Source organism: Orcinus orca, chromosome X, assembly GCF_937001465.1.
Source record: "Orcinus orca chromosome X, mOrcOrc1.1, whole genome shotgun sequence".
NCBI lineage: Eukaryota > Metazoa > Chordata > Mammalia > Artiodactyla > Delphinidae > Orcinus > Orcinus orca.
In genome coordinates, this window is record NC_064580.1 from 95,124,662 (window position 1) to 95,142,389 (window position 17,728).

The window sequence follows — 17,728 nt, forward strand, 5'->3', positions numbered from 1 at the left end:
GTGACTTTGAAAGAATGTATGAAGCACACAGTTCTCCTATTTATAGCAAATCACAAAATATCCAGTTTTCCAATCTCTCTGGTCTTTAATTGCTTTCTGTGAAAACCAAAACTGAAAAGCTTTGTTCTGCAGGCAAGGAGGGAAAGGTGTTACAAACTTGAACGTACCCAGAGGGCACACGTTTTAATGGTGGTTTATCTCTAAACTAGATCCAAGTTCTAGCTTGGCTTTAGAGGCACAGCTAGAATAAAGGAAGATAATAAATACTCAGAGAATAGAATTTTGTTTTTCTAGTGTAAGTAAAGTTATAGGATAGAGTATCTTCTTAAACCAAAAGGAGTTTATAGATAGATGAAAGGTTCCTATGAGCAAGCCTAGAATGAGAACAGAGGTGTGAGAGAGATATCTATTCTTGGGTCTTGGCCAGTAGAGTAACAGTTGAATACTGTGTTCTTCAGCTGTTGTAGCTACTGGTTAAGGGTAAACAGTTTTGTCTGAATTTGTCTTTCATTAGATTCTAAGAGCAAAGTCACAAAAGTAATTATGATTTATTAACTGTTCCTGATGATAGTTAAGTCCATCGTCTCTAAAATATCTGTCACTGATGGAAATGACACTAAATTTATGCCGTTGACACGTTTTTTGAAAAGGAACATGGCTAAATGTAAAAAACAAAAATGTAATGATTATAGCTGATTCTAGTGCTACAAGTTTGTAAATCAGCATCTTCTTTATAGAGTATTTATAGTTTGCTGGAAAATAGGAATTTTAAAATCAAAGGATGTTACAGCTAGACATACCTTAGAAGTCTGGTCTATATATAAGGCAGAAAAGTTAATTGATTTAGTCAGCATCATAGAGCTTGTAAATCTGAGACAACATCACAGGTCTTCCTAGGCTTAGCTAAGTACTGTTTCATTACCTCATTTTGTATTTCTCTTTGAGATATTTTATTATGGATTTCTGGGTCTTTATGAAACATAGTTATCTGTTATATCTTTGAGAAAATTGATGTTTTCGTGTGATTTTTACTAACCTGTTTTACAATTGTGTTGAACAGGGCCAAAAAGGTGACATTGGCCCAACTGGGCCTCCTGGACTTGTAAGTTTTTTGTTTCAGTTTTTATTTATTAAATTTATTAGTGCATTTTAATTTTCATGTTTTAATTATATACTCCGTAACTTTTCCTCATAGAACACAAAATTCCAAGATCAACTTTTCCTGGCTTAAAAGTCTTTACATCCGAAACTTCAGTGATGTTGACCTCCAAGTCTTTGTATTGTTCTGCCTGTATATTACTTCTCCATAAGAAAGGTCCAAAATTACGGCATTAGGTTGTTTTGCATCATGATTGCCAAATCATTTCTCAAGTAACCAGCAGGTGGTGCAAGTGTTGCTTACAAAGTTTCAAAAAAAGAAAGTGTTGAGGAACTAGGGGATTGGTCCTTTCCCCTGCAGAGCTCAGGGGAAAGATGGATTTGGTCTTAATAGGTTTTCTCAATTTGTAATTGTCTGATTCACACCTCTTTCTTCCCTGAGTGTGTGCTTTCTAGGAGCTCTTAATCAGAAATGTAGGAAACTGCTCTGTAAAAGAATACTTGAGGGGTTTACAAATCTTCTGTCATGTTTGCATTCACCATGAAATTCTAGTCAAATATATTTTCATTCTTATTAAGAATAAAATGTCACTGTTGCAGTTGACATATTGGTTTTACTATCATTGAAATTTGCTAAGACTCTTGACTTTAGGCTGCACTGAAGCTGCAAAGGGTCAAGTGCCTATAAAACCTATATGTTCAGACATTTGAATAACATTAATTATTTTTGTCCATAGTGAGTATCAGATATTGGTACTTTACCAAATCTAATGAGGAGGTACTTAAAGAAGATCTTAGACAATTTTTATTCACTTGCATTTTAAAATCAGAGTTTTACTTCTCTAAGAAGCAGTTTCTCTGAAAAATGAAATAAAATTTTGATGAACATCAGAAGAAATGGAAAATTTGAGAGTGCAATCCAATCCAACAGCTCACTTACCCTTTTGAACTACTATCCCAATTCTAGGTCCCACAAATTTCAGTGTCCATTTGTCTGAATATTTCTTATATCTAAAAGAGCCAGGATAAATATCTCACTTTGCCAGTAGGTGATGATTTCTGTCTCAAACTGGTAGTTTCTTAAATGTAAAGCTTACTTTACCTTTATAGCTCTATGAAGTTAATTTATTTATATTTAGATTATTTAATGTCAAATTATTTAGGCATAAGGGTCTAAGAAGATAGAAAGGGAATGATCAGCTAGTTGATTTTAATTAATAAAGCCTTCCTGGTAGAGATGTGTTTTCTTTTTTTTTTCTTTTTTTTTTAAGAAGAAGAAATAAATATGGGTTGACAAAGAGAAAGATTGGGGGAAGGCATTATAGATGTTTAGAATGGCATATTCAAAGGCAAAAGCAGGAATCTGCAAGATGCATGAAGTGGTTATAATCAGATCTCACTCTCCTAAAAGGTCATTCAGGATGTGAAACAGGTGAGAGAAGTATTGGGAGTGAGAAGTAACTTGACAGAGTCCAGGGTTAAAAGTGACATCAGATATAGTAAGAAGTAGTGAACAATTTTGAATCCTTTAACAGGATAAGTAACACAGAAAAATTGATTCTTGAGGAAGTGTGTCCAAGTAGTAGATTTGGATTAAATGGGACAAGCTCAGAGTTGCTTCTGTTAGTCCAAGTGTAAGGTAAGGATAGAAGCTGTTGCAACAGGAAAGAAGGGGACACGTTGGAGAGACCTTTTTAGTAAAGAATTATCAGGCTTAGGTGATTGGAATGAATCGAATGTGAATTATTAGATAAGAGACATCAAACATAATTCTAGCTCTGTAAGTCTGGGGCTCAGGAGAGTGGTAATATTAGTACTGGCACTGAACATTTTCTAATCTGTTGAAGCATAGAAGTAATATAGAATATGACTCACAATCTTCGTAAGTAGTCTTGATGATTTTGCATCTGAACACCTTGTGACAATGATACACTGTAATCATATATAGCTGCTAGGTTATTTTCAGAAGAACAAGTCTCTTCCTCTTTGAATTCCTTTATTTTTTTCTTTCATAATAAAGGTGATTCCTAGGCCTGGAACTGGTGTAACTGTAGGAGAAAAAGGAAACATTGGGTTACCTGGCTTGCCTGGAGAAAAAGGAGAGCGAGGATTTCCTGGAATACAGGGTCCACCTGGCCTTCCTGGACCTCCAGGTAAAAGAGACTGTGCTGTACTTAATAGCCCTGAATTTATAGTATCTTTACTAATCCAAGTATACAGTATTATCATACTAGTTCCAGGGTGAGCATGGCAAGGAAGACAGAGGTAATTTTTAATTGACAGAAACTTCTCAACTCTTACTATAGCTTTTCTTACCTGTTTTCTTACCAAGTTTCTTACCTGTACTTTAAAAAAAAAAAGAAAAAAGAAAAGTTACTTGAATAGTGTCCTTCTACCCTAAAAAAATACCATTTCTACCTTTTGTTATTAATAAATTACACCAAACAGTACTATGATCCAAAAATTAATCATTATACCTTTCATGCTGTTATGAAAGGGAACATTGTGCTAATAATGCCTAGTTATATAAGATTTACTGTATTTTTATATAGGAAATAGCACTGTCCACTTAGAATTCCAGAAACATCTACCTAGAAATCCCCATGGTGATTTTGCTGTGCAGTCAAATCTTGGAGCTCAATACTGAGTTTTATATCATTCCTTTGTTGAAGATACACAGTATAGTAGAGCATTTCTAATTTGGCCACAAACTGAGCAGTACCCTTGTTTAGCATGTTTATTTGGATGTTCTGTGAAATGAGGTGATAGTAAGGATTTATGTAAAATTTGAAAAAAAATCTACAGTATCTGTCACACATACATGTATAATAAATTATGGTTACTTTTCCTTCAAAAATATTTGGCTAATGAAGTATTACCATGATGAGATGAGTGACACTCAGTGTTCCTCCCAAGGAGAAAGAGAATAAATTGTGGGTCCCATTTCGCTCTAAGTATGCACTTTGGATTTCGAACTTCAAGGTAATGGACTAAACACATACTGTGTCTGGAAAATTGAGATAAGGAATTCTCCAAGGATGTAGCAGAAAAGTTAAAGTGTTAGATAGTATGAAATAAAATTTAAGACGCACAAAAGATAAACCTAGAAGTCCCAAAATCCAGCATGAAGGAGTTCAAGGAGAGAATAGGACAAGAAGCAATATTTGAAAAATTAATGGCTGAGAACTTCTTTCTATTAAAAAATGATTCCCTGTGAAAAGGCTTATGAATTACGAAGCAAAAGTAAAATAATAATACAAAAATACGTAACTAGACAAATTTTAGGGACATTTTAGAATTTAAGGGTAAAAAGAAATTCTTAAAAACTGAGAGCAAAGGCAGATCACCTACAAAACAGTGAGAATAAGAGGAGGATAATGGAGCACATTTTCAAAGTAATAAGGAAAAATAACTATGAATTTGAGATTCTATATTACATCAAACTATCATCCTAGTGTGAAGATGGGATGCTTAGAAAGTTTACTACCTCCAGATCTTCTCTGAAATAGTTACTGGAGGTTTTACTTCAAGAAGAAGATAATGAATTCAGGATGAAGTTGGCGGTGGGGGTGGGTAAGATATAAGAACCAGTGGTTAGGAAAGATATTGATAAAGTATTTTAAGTCTAAATAAGTATGGATCATAAAAAATAACAGAAGTATTTTAAGTAACAATATGGAAGTATAATTGTACACATGACTAACACAGGATATGGACGGACAGTGAGAATGGGGAAGTGAATGATAAGGTTTTTTGTCTTGTTAGAGGGAGAGAATATAAATATTATTAACTCTCTAAGTTTTTCGAAAAATATAAGTTTTAGTACATAGGTTAAACATTTTAATAGTAACCACTAGGAAAGAATAGAAATAATATACATTACTTACTTGTTGAGGAAAGAAGATGACCAAAAAGCTGGATCTATGTCACACAAATTAGGATTGGGACAAAACAGACACAGATAAACCTGAATAAATAGAAAAAAATAAATTAAATGACAAGAAGAAGTTAAAAATAAATCAGCAACTCCAATAAATGTGAAAGGACTAAACACTGATTAGTAGACAAAAACTAAAATAAAATTAGAATAAAAATATCTGTATGCTGTGCACAGTAGACATATCTAAAGTAAAACAACATAGAAATTTTGAAAATAAAGCAATGGGAAGATATTAAGCAAATGCTACCAAAGGAAAGCTGGTTTAGCAATTCTAATACAGTGTGAAATAGAATTCAATGAAAAAAATGCATTAAAAAACAGATATTTGACGTGGATAAATAGACAACTTATACCACAGTGATATAAAGGTCACTAAACTTATGCATCTAAAAATATAGCTTTGAATATGTAAAATGAAAACTGATAAACTACAAGGGATAATTTGGCAACTCCCCAATATATCAAGTAAGTGAAAAATAAAAAGGATATAAATGATTTGAGCAACACAATTAAGCTGTATTTATGGGGGAGAGAGAAAAACTGTGTGCAGCAGAGAATGTACATTCTTTTCAAACACACATGAAGCATTTATAGAAATTGACTCTATTAGACCAGAAAAAATCTTGTAAAATTATATGCGGGCCATGCTCTGTGACCACAGTGAAATGAAGTCAGAAATTAACAACAAAAAGCACCAAATATTTGTATATTAAAGTGCATATTTCTAAATAACTCTAGAGGTAAAGAGAATACAGAAATGGAGATGATGAACTACTAAATGCTAAATAAACAACCCGTATCAGAACTCATGGTACCCTTAATTTATCACAAAATTAGAGATACTGAAAATAAATGAGCTAAGTTGGAAAAATAATAAGAAATAAAACAAGCACATGCCATTTGCAGCAACATGCGTGGACCTAGAGATTGTCATACTGAGTGAAATAAGTCAGACAGAGGAAGACAAATATCATATAATAGCGCTTATATGTGGAATCTAAAAACAGGCTACCAATGAACTTATCTACAAAACAGAAATAGAGTTACAGATGTAGAAAACAAACTTATGGTTATCAGGGGGCAAAGGCGGGGAGGGATAAATTGGGAGATTGGGATTGACATATACACACTACTATATACAAAATAGATGACTAACAAGTACCTACAGTACAGCACAGGGAACAGTACTCTGTAATGGCCTATATGGGAAAAGAATCTAAAAAAGACTGGATATATGTATATGTATAACTGATTCACTTTGCTGTACATCTGAAACTAACACAACATTGTAACGTAACTATACCCCAATACAAATTTTAAAAAAAAGCACAAGCAAAATAGATGGAAAAACTTGAGAAAGGTAAAAATAAAATATGGTCAAGATAAAGGGAAGAGAAGGCACAAATAAAATCAGTAAAGAAAAAAGATTATTACCATAACTACAATTAAAATTTTTAGATTACAAGATAACTCTAAAACTATGTCAATATATTTTAAATTCTAGGTGAAATATACATTCCTCATGAAACAGAAAACATAAAGTAATAAAATTTTCCCGAGAAAGTAGGACACCTAAGTAGATCAATTACCATAGAAGATTTTGAAACGTTAATGGTCTCCATGAAAAAGCATTGGTTTTGTGGGTGGTTTTATAGAGTTTTATGGATGAAATCTACCAGGTTCTTGAGCAGGTGATTCTCATAGTTTATAAACTGTTTCAGAACATTTTTTTAAAAAGGAAATTCAGTTTAGCAGTATCAATACCAAACCACCAAGGAGATACACTGGAAATAACTATAGTTCAATATCACTTATGAATGTGTAAGTAACAATCTTAAATAAAATATTATCAAATCAATCCAGAAGTATATTAAACAATATGATATATGACCAAATAGATTTTACCCTAAGATTGCAAGGATGGTTCAACATCACTGTCATTGACCACACTGACGTATTAAAAGAGAATAGGCCAATAGATGCAAAGAAAACAGTAAAATTCAATACATACTCATTTTTAAAAGGAAAAAAAAATCCTTAAACTAAGATTAGGGACTTCCCTGGTGATGCAGTGGTTAAGAATCCGCCTGCCAATGCAGGGGACATGGGTTGGAACCCTGGTCCAGGAAGATCCCACATGCCATGGAGCAGCTAAGCCCATGCGCCACAAGTCCCGAGCCCATGCACCTAGAGCCTGTGCTGCGCAGCAAGAGAAGCCACTACAATGAGAAGCCCACGCACCACAATGAAGAGCAGCCCCTGCTCGCCGCAACTAGAGAAAGCCCACACTCAGCAACGAAGACCCAACATAGCCGTACATAAACAAATAAATAAATATATTTTAAAAAACAACTAAGATTAAAAGGGAACTGTTTTGAAGACCTAAATAGACATTTCTCCAAAGAAGACATACAGATGGCCAAGAGGCACATGAAAAGCTGCTCAACATCGCTAATTATTAGAGAAATGCAAATCAAAACTACAATGAGGTATCACCTCACACCAGTTAGAATGGGCATCATCAGAAAATCTACAAACAACAAATGCTGGAGAGGGTGTGGAGAAATGGGAACCCTCTCGCACTGTTGGTGGGAATGTAAATTGATACAGCCACTATGGAGAACAGTACAGAGGTTCCTTAAAAAACTAAAAATAGAATGACCATATGACCCAGCAATCCCACTACTGGGCATATACCCAGAGAAAACCACAATTCAAAACGACACATGCACCCCAGTGTTCATTGCAGCACTATTTGCAATAGCCAGGTCATGGAAGCAACCTAAATGCCCATTGACAGATGAATGCATAAAGAAGATGTGGTACATATATACAATGGACTATTAGACATAAAAAGGAACGAAACTGGGTCATTTGTAGAGACGTGGATGGATCTAGAGACTGTCATACAGAGTGAAGTAAGAGAAAAACATATTGTATATTAACACATATATGTGGAATCTAGATATTGTATATTAACATATATGTGGAATCTAGATGAACTGGTTTGCAAGGCTGAAATAGAGGCACAGATGTAGAGAACAAACGTATGGACACGAAGCGGGGAAAGTGGTGGGGGGTGGGGTGCTGTGATGAATTGGGAGATTGGGATTGACATATATACACTAATATGTATAAAATGGATAACTAATAAGAACCTGCTGTATAAAAATATAAAATAAAATTCAGAAAAATAAAAAAGGAACTGTCTTGGGCTTCCCTGGTGGCACAGTAGTTAAGAATCCCCCTGCCAATGCAGGGGACACGGGTTCGAGCCCTGGTCCGGGAAGATCCCACATGCCATGGAGCAACTAAGCCTGTGCACCACAACTACTGAGCCTGCGCTCTAGCACCCGTGAGCCACAACTACTGAAGCCCGTGCGCCTACAGCCCGTGCTCCACAACAAGAGAAGCCACCGCAATGAGAAGCCCACGCACCTTCATGAAGAGTAGCCCCCGCTCGCCGCAACTAGAGAAAGCCACACACAACAACAAAGAACCAAAGTAGCCAAAAGTAAATAAATAAAATAAATAAATTTATATAAATAAAAGGGAACTGTCTTCACTTGATGACAGAATATAAGACTTGATGCCTTATATTCTCTTGAAGCTATCTACTTCATATGGGAAGTACAGGACTGTTCGGGAAATGTCATACTTTTTGGTGAAACATCAGGAGCATTCTCATTAAAGTCAAAAATCAGAAAAAGATATGGTCACCAGGGCTTCCCTGGTGGCGCAGTGGTTGAGAGTCCACCTGCCGATGCAGGGGACATGGGTTAGTGCCCCGGTCCGGGAAGATCCCACATGCCGCGGAGCGGCTGGGCCCGTGAGCCATGGCTGCTGAGGCTGTGCGTCCGGAGCCTGTTCTCCACAATGGAAGAGACCACAACAGTGAGAGGCCTGCGTACCATAAAAAAAAAAAAAAAAAAAAAAAAAGATATGGTCACCAATACTGTTTGATCTTATACTGAAGATCCCAGCCAGCATACTAAGTCTGGAAAAAAAAGAGGTGTATGGATAAAAAACAAAAAGCAAACCAAATTTTGGTTATTTACAGGCCATGTGATAATCTACCCATAGAGCCTAAAAGAATCAAATGACAAATTACCAGAACTTAGAATGTTTGCAAGGTAGCCAAATATGAGTTGCAAACTTAAATAACTTACCTTCCTCTAAACCAGCAATAAAATAATTAAACGTACAAGAGGACAAAATCCAGTTAACAAAAATAACAGTCATAAAACTGACATTAGCAATCAAATTTACCCATGAATAAACCAAAGATGTGTAAGATCTCTTTCATAACTTTGTAAAATACTATTGAATAATATAAAATTAATAAATGGAAAGATATAATAATTATTACTTGATGCGAGAACTCAATATTATATACAGGCGATTCTACCAAAATTTAATCTTTAAATTCAAATTAATCTCATTCAAAATTACAATGGCTTTTTAAAATGAAACTGACAAGCTGACTCTGAAATTCACTTGGAAGAGTAAATTTGTAAGTGTAGTGAAGATGGTTTTAAAAAGAACAAAGATGGGTATATTTTCCTTACCAGTTTTGCAAACATTATAAAGCTGTAGTAATGAAAAAGTGTGTTAATGGTGCAGGAACAGGTAGTGGAACAGAAGAAAGTCCAGAAACAGAGCCACGTTTACATGAGAACTTTGAGATGCCTCTTTTTTTTCCTGTAAATGGCTTCCTGGTATTTCTGAGATTAAAAAATCATAGTCAAAGGAGAGTGAGTAGAGAGTTAGTTATTAGTACATTTCCAAAAGTAATAAAGCTACTTTAAATTAGTCTTTCTTATACTCAAAGTAGTACTTACATTATTGGAACTTTCCATCTTTTCTCTAGATGTTGATTCTCATAGAAAAAACTAAGAACATAACTGGTGTTATACATTAAAGGAAGATCTTATCATTACTTAATGTCTCATTGAGACCTAAAGTAATATGTCTAAAATAAGATCATTTTGATCACTTTTAATGGGTATTTGTTTTTATCTTAGGACTTGCAGTTACAGGTCCTCCTGGGCCCCCTGGCTTTCCTGGGGAAAGGGGCCAGAAAGGGGATGAAGGTCCACCTGGAATTTCCATTCCTGGATCTCCTGGACTTGATGGACAGCCTGGGGCTCCTGGCCTTCCAGGGCCTCCTGGCCCTCCTGGCCCTCACATCCCTCCTAGTAAGCTATAGTTTTTTCCTGTTAAGTTCTATTGTTGTTTTTGTTTTGTCTTTATTTATAAGTGAATCTAGCTGAAGGTTGACATCATTCTTTGTATTTCTGATAGCTAAATATTCTTCCACTGCTTCTACTTTTGATTTTTGGTGATTCTTTGATATTTAGATTTGTTCTTCAAATTATCACTAATATTATATCTTCCTTTTGTTTATAGGTAGTTGTATTAATGCAGAGAAATAACTGAAAATAGATCTCTTTTTTTCCTAGCCTATCAGACTTTCTCTTTGTTGTCTTCTGGATATTTTACAAAAATTGGCTTGCTGTTCTTGTTTTATCTTATCTCAGGTGATGAGGTATGTGAAGCAGGCCCTCCTGGCCCTCCAGGATCTCCAGGTGATAGAGGACTCCAAGGAGAACAAGGAGTGAAAGGTTTGATTCCCATATTCCTTCATCCTTTGAAATCATCAGCAAAATCCCCTATATCCTCCATCCTACCTCAGCCACTCACTCCCATGGTCATACCCCAAGACCACACGTTACCAGTAGTGCACACTTCCATATTTTGATTTCCCGAATCTCATTTTGTGACCACTACATCCTATCTTTCTAGCTTACTACCTCTAATAACCTGACTCCAACATTACTTCACACTCACTGAAACCTACCAACTTTGACTGTCCGTTAACCTTTTGATGTCCTTTCTGCTCTCTTAACCCAGCTTAAATTCCATAATCAATCTCATACATAAACTCTTGACACCTTTGCCCTCCTCTCCTGCCATTGTACTCACTTCAAACAAAAACACAGCCCTGGTAATTCCAAATTACCACCTCTTCTGAGCCTGTGCCTTCTCTCTTCAAACTTCTAACACCTCCTCTTCCATTCTTATTTTAGGATTGTGACTTTGCTTTCTCCTCCACTGACCAATTGAAGCAATAACAAGAGAACTTTCACAGATTGCCGCCACCACCATATTTACCCACCTATTTGCATCTTGCCCCTATATTGTGCCTTCCTGCCTATTATTGTTACTGCTCCTATCTAAAGCAGTTCTTCTGTTTGTACAATAGATTCAGTTTCCTCTTGTTCTCCCCCAAAAATTCATTCCAGAAATTCTTGTCACTCCCATATCATCAATTTTCCCCTTTTACTGGATCATTCCCAGCAGTATACAAATATGCTTTTTTCACCCATCTAAAAATATTTTATCATAATCCCACTTCCCCTGCCTGATACTACGCCATTCCTCTGCTTCCATTTGGAGCAAAACTCTTCAAGAATTTTCTACTCGCTGTCTCTAGGTAACTCTACTCTCATTTTCTCTTAAAAATACTCCTCCGAACTTCACTCCCCTCCCCCAACCACTCCATAGATGCTGCTTTTGTCAAAGTCATCAGCAGCCTGTTCACTGCCAATTCAAATATCAAGTCTCAGTCCATTATTTACTTGATTTTTCCATTCTTTAACACTTTCTTCACTTGGTTTTCAGTATATTACATGCTCTGTTTTTCTTCCTACCTTCCTGGCATATCGTATATATTAGATATAGATATAGATATGTCTCTCTCTATATATAGATATGTCTCCTCCTATATATACTTTGTCTCTATATGTATATCTCTCCGTATGTATGTCTATCTATTACCTCCCATGTAACTACTGTCTAAATCAAAATATAGAACTTTTCCAAGACTCTAGAAGACTCTCTTGTGTATCCTATACAGCACTCCCAAAGGTAACCACTGTTGTATCCTCAATCAAACAGTTTGCCTAACTTTGAACTTTGTATAAATGGAATCATACAGTATGGGCTCTTTTATGTCTTAATATTTTATCTGGTTTCTTTTGCTTAATATTATATCTGTGAGGTATATCCATGTTTTTGTTTGTAGCAGTATTTTTTCACTGCTCTTTGGTATTTCATTGAATGAATATTCCTATTCCTATTCATCCATTCTAATGTTAATGGACATTTGGTCTGGGGCTATTATGAATAAAGCTGCTATGAACATTCATATATATATATATATATATATAGTAGGACATAAGCATTCATTTCTGTTGTGTAAACCTGGTAATGGAATTGCTGGATCATAAGGTAGATGTATCTTTGATTCCATAGATACCACCAAACCATTTTACAAAGAGGATTTAGTTTCCATTTTCCTCACAACTTATTGATGCTGAGCCTCTTTTCTTATAGTCTGTACATTCTTTTTGTAAAATACCTATCTTCTTCTATTTTAATTGGGTTGTTGGATATATGTATCACAAATATATTCTCCCATTCTGTGACTTGCTTTTTTACTCGCGTCTTTTCTTGAACAGAAGTTGTTAATTAAAAGAAGTCAAATTATTAATGTCCTCTTTTATGGTTAGTGCTGTTTATGTCCTGTTTTAGAAATCTTTGCTTATCCCAAGGACCTGATGATATTCCTCTATGTTTTCTTCTAAAAGCTTTATCGTTTTTGCCTTTTACATTTCGACCTTTGATCTGTCATGGAGTCATCCTTGATTCCCTTCTTCTTTTGAATTCTATATGATCCATGAGAAAACCCTATTGGCTCTACTTTCAGATATGTCCAGAATCTAACCAATTCTCATCATGTTCATTGCTGTCACTCTGGAATGAGTTACTATCTCTCCTAGATCACTTCAGCAGTAGCCACTTACGTGTTTACCCTGTTTCCATCCTTGTACTTAGATTATATTATTAACATAGCAACCAGAGTCATCCTTTTAAAACTTAAGTCATATCATGTTGCTTTTCTGTTTAATTTCTTCTCCTAAATTCTCATTTCACTCACAGTAAAAGCCACAGTCTTTGTGGTGGCCTATGTGATATTTTATGATATGCCACTTGTTATAACCTGTTAACTGTCTGACCTGGTTCCCCTTCCTCACTGTACTCCCGCAATCTGTTCTCCTTGATGTTCCTTCTATATGCCAAACATGGCTACTCTTTCTACCTGGACTGCACTATAGTCGTTATGCACGTGCCATGTCCTTTAAGTTTTTTTAATCACGTGTCATCTTCTCAATGAGGTCTTATCCTGACCACCCTATTTAAAATTGCAACCTGCCACCCACCCCTAAGCGTATCCAATTTCACTTACCCAGCCACTGGTAGAATGTAAACACCGTGAAGGTATGGATTTTGTCTGTTTTGTTTATCAATGTATTACAAACTCCTTGAACAGTGCTTGACACATAGTAGTTGCTCAGTAAATATTTATCAAGTAAATTGATTCTAGATATAGGCTTCTCCAGCTACACTGTTAGGTAGGAATATTGTCCCTTAGTGCTAACTTCTTTAGAACCTATCTAAAGAAGGTATATGTACCCCTTCAAGTAAAATTTGTTTTTTATTATGGTTTTCTCTAGGTGACAAAGGTGACACCTGCTTCAACTGTATTGGAACTGGTGTTTCAGGGCCTCCAGGTGAACCTGGTTTGCCAGGTCTTCCAGGTCCCCCAGGTAACACATTCTTCCTCAGGGCAACCTTAAAAATATTTCTTGGCTAGATATTAGTGACCTTATAGTTTTAAATGATGCCAGTGTCTCATTTTATGACTAGTCACTCACATCCATAAATAATTAAATATGAAATGTCACTATCTGCTGTGAAATAAATTATGCTCTTGTTTCCAGTAGCTGAAGCTACCAGCATTTTCTATTAAAGAATTTCGACAGTATTACTCCAGGAAAAATATCTTCCTTATTTTCCATATGGTGAGGAAAATAACTTATACAGAGTCAGACTTCTTTATTCCAGAAAACTGGGGAAAATGTTCATAATACCTGACCCCTGAATATGGTTTTCAGTGGCCAAGATTCTAGTCATTGGGATGTATCACATGTTGTCATTAAGAAACGGTCTTCTACCAGAGTTTGGCAATCAACTGCCAATATTCCTCTTTATTTTTTTTAATTTTTAAAAATTAAAAAATTTAAAATGTTCTTTCTTTTTTAAAAAAATTTTTATTGGAGTATAGTTGATGTTGATATAGTATAGTTGATATTGGAGTATAGTATAAATATTGTGTTAGTTTCATGTGTACAGCAAAGTGAATCAGTTATACATATACATATATCCAGTCTTCTTTAGATTCTTTTCCCATTATAGGCCATTACAGAGTATTGAGAAGAGTTCTCTGTGCTATACAGTAGGTCCTTATTAGTTATCTCTTTTATGTATAGTAGTGTGTATATGTCAATTCCAGCCTCCCAATTTATCCCCCTCCTCCCTTACCCCCCTTGTAGCCATAAGTTTATTTTCTTCATCTGTAACTCTGTTTCTGTTTTGTAGATAAGTTCATTTGTACTCTGTTTGTAAATTCCACATATAAGTGATATCATATGATATTTGTCTTCTTCTTTCTATATATAACTCCCCCTTCCCCATTTCCAACTCTTTTACTCAACTGCCTCTTGGGGTTTCCCAGGATTATATTCTCTTGAAATCACACTTCATGTCTGAGTCAGTCAGGGCTGAGAATAGATACCAGATCTCTTACCTTTCTGTCTAGTGTGTCTCCCAAACACACATTTGGTGTTTGGAAATAGATTTTCAGCAAGTCTTATAGCTGCCCCTAGAAGTTAATCATCTAGCCTTGTACTTCCAGTCTAGTGGTTTTCAAACTTGGGAGTGCATCAGAATTACTTGGAGGGCTTGTTAAAACCCAGATTCCTGGGTCCCACCCCCCCAAATTTCTGATTCAGTAGACCTGGGGTGGAGGGCCCAAGAATTAGCATTTCTAACCAGTGCCCAGGTGATGCTGATGCAGCTGGTCCAGGGACCCATTTTGAGAGCACTGCTTAGTAATATTTTCTCTAGTCTTTGAGCACCAATCCTTTCTCATAAACCAAATTTTAGGGAGTGACAAACCAAAGGAAGAATTGGTAGGAATCTAGGAAAATTGTTTAAGTAAGAACAAAGAAAGATACACAGACTTTGTCCTTATCTCCTTCTCACCTTGGCAATGGGGTGGTTATAAGAGCAGAGCATTTCTGTGCATAGTACTTGGTAGCTGCGAACTCTGAGAGGATTTGGAATTGGAAATACCTAAGGATACAATGCTGTATGTACCAGGAAATGTTAGCTTTACCTAAAAGAAAGGATGATCTCCTCGCCTTCAGAGCATAGAATAGAAAGATCAAAATGTGACTTGTTAAATGGGATTGAATGGCATTCTTATTTTTTAATTAATTAATTAATTTATTTATTTATTGGCTGTGTTGGGTCTTCATTGCTGCAGTGGGCTTTCTCTAGTTGTGGCGAGCGCGGGCTACTCTTCGTCGTGGTGCATGGGCTTCTCATTGCGGTGGCTTCTCTTGTTGCGGAACATGGTCTCTAGGCGTTCGGGCTTCAGTAGTTGCGGCACGCAGGCTCAGTTGTTGTGGCTCGCAGGCTCTAGAGCTCAGGCTCAGCAGTTGTGCCGCATGGGCTTAGTTGCTCCACGGCATGTGGGATCTTCCCAGACCAGGGATCAAACCCGTGTCCCCCGCATTGGTGCATTGGCAGGCAGATTCTTAACCACTGCACCACTGGGGAAGTCTGGAATTCTTATTTTAAAACTTGACTTCCTGACTTGCTGATTTTTATATGAGCTTTGTCAGGATTTCAAGCTGAAAGCTCACATTACTCTGTGTGTGTGTGTGTGTGTGTGTGTGTGTGTGTGTGTATTAGGATCTCTTGGTTTCCCTGGACAGAAGGGTGAAAAAGGACACGCTGGTGCAACCGGTCCCAAAGGATTAACAGTAAGTTTTGAGTATATCATATAACAAAAGAAGTAGAAGAAACCTATTTACACTTTGATTTTCACTTGTGGATATATATAAAGGAAATTTAGTTTTCTTATTATGATACATTTGATTCTTTTGCTCGCGCTGACTCATATGTCTCACTTGACTCATAGCTTGGTACACTAAATGTTATTGGGCAGGTTGATGGGATAAACTGGAGAAAGTATTAGAAAAAAAGAAACTGAGTTTCTTTTTCTCTCTCTTCTTTTTCCCCTCTTTATTGCCCCCCCTCAGGGCATACCAGGAGCTCCAGGTGCTCCAGGCTTTCCCGGACCTAAAGGTGAACCTGGTGACGTCCTCACTTTTCCAGGAATGAAGGGTGACAAAGGAGATTTGGGTTCTCCTGGAGCTCCAGGGCTTCCTGGTTTACCTGGCACCCCTGGACAGGATGGATTGCCAGGGCTTCCTGGCCCCAAAGGAGAACCTGTGAGTTGGTTTGATATTTTTGGTTTTGTCATGTCAAATTGTTAGTGATGTTTCCTAGGATAGGCCTGGTGCTGAGATGAACATGTAATCAATGCTTAAAAGAATGTGATTATATATAGTAATGGTACATTGTTATTGACTACCTAGGGTTTCTTTACAGTTCTTTTCTCAGTGGTTTTATTAATTATTTCTGCTTAACCCACTGCTATATTGAGTAATATTTGCTATGACTAGGTAGGCAGGAGGTTAAGATGCTTATGGGTCACTGTGAGGTTCCCCTTTTCTTATCCCACATAGCCTTGTCTGGTTTTTTTTAGACCGGACAACAAAAGACTAATTTGGTTTTTATATAAAGTAAGCTTAGAGATTAGTGTGAGTAGATGGCCGTGTGAAATGTGCCGTGGAGCCTACAGATTGAAGATAAATGAGTAGATTCTTATTTTGTGCACAACACACAGCCCAGGATATTTAGGTAGAAAGTGCTGTTTTATTAAATGTTAGCTAGGCTGTAAACTTCTTGACTTCATGAACACAGAGATTTTTGCCAATTTTTATTCTTTGCTTTATCACCAGCACCTGGCACATAGTAGGAACTCAAAAATATTTGTTAAAAGAATGAATAAGTAGAGTGAGCACACATACCACCCGATAATAACACACACTTATGTAGTTTTTAAGAACTATTTATGGCTGTATCATTTCTCTAGTTGTACTTAGTAATACCAACCTACAGATAGCTGTTATATCTATGTTTCTGTATTAAATTTTTCCCTTTTCAGGGTGGAATTGCTTTTAAGGGTGAAAGAGGTCCCCCTGGGAACCCAGGTTTGCCAGGTCTCCCAGGAAATAGGGGGCCTATGGGCCCTCTTGGTTTTGGCCCTCCAGGCCCACCAGGTGAAAAAGGCATACAAGGTGTAGCAGGAAATCCAGGCCAGCCAGGAATACCAGGTGACTTTATTATGGTTGTTTTGTTTTTAGTTTGGTGCTTAAAAGCAGAAATGTATTTATTATCTTTTGGCCATTCTTGGCTTCTTTTTATGAGAGTTGTGTTTCCGTCGCCATTTATATTTGGGCCTTTTCGGAGCTTCTTAGCAGGGAAACATAAGTGTGTGTGTGTGTGTGTGTGTGTGTGTGTGTGTTTTAAGAGGGGCTTCTCTTTAAATTTTTTGACTATATTTATTGTTACTGTTGTTGTTTTTAAGTGCATGATATATATAATGTACATGATATATATAATGCAAAGTTTAACAAATATAATGGAAAC

General features: G+C 36.4%; 1 protein-coding gene across 2 annotated transcripts in view; it reads left to right on the forward strand.

Moving 5' to 3' along the window:
- Window positions 1-17,728, forward strand: part of COL4A5 (collagen type IV alpha 5 chain) — a 218,001-nt gene that overhangs the window by 125,920 nt on the left and 74,353 nt on the right. For both annotated transcript variants that reach the window (XM_004281525.3, XM_033408794.2), the window contains exons 18-25: window positions 1,061-1,102; window positions 3,119-3,251; window positions 10,063-10,236; window positions 10,579-10,662; window positions 13,618-13,710; window positions 15,923-15,993; window positions 16,273-16,464; window positions 17,244-17,412. In XM_004281525.3, coding sequence (XP_004281573.1) covers window positions 1,061-1,102; window positions 3,119-3,251; window positions 10,063-10,236; window positions 10,579-10,662; window positions 13,618-13,710; window positions 15,923-15,993; window positions 16,273-16,464; window positions 17,244-17,412 — 958 coding nt within the window. The remainder of the gene's footprint in view (window positions 1-1,060; window positions 1,103-3,118; window positions 3,252-10,062; window positions 10,237-10,578; window positions 10,663-13,617; window positions 13,711-15,922; window positions 15,994-16,272; window positions 16,465-17,243; window positions 17,413-17,728) is intronic.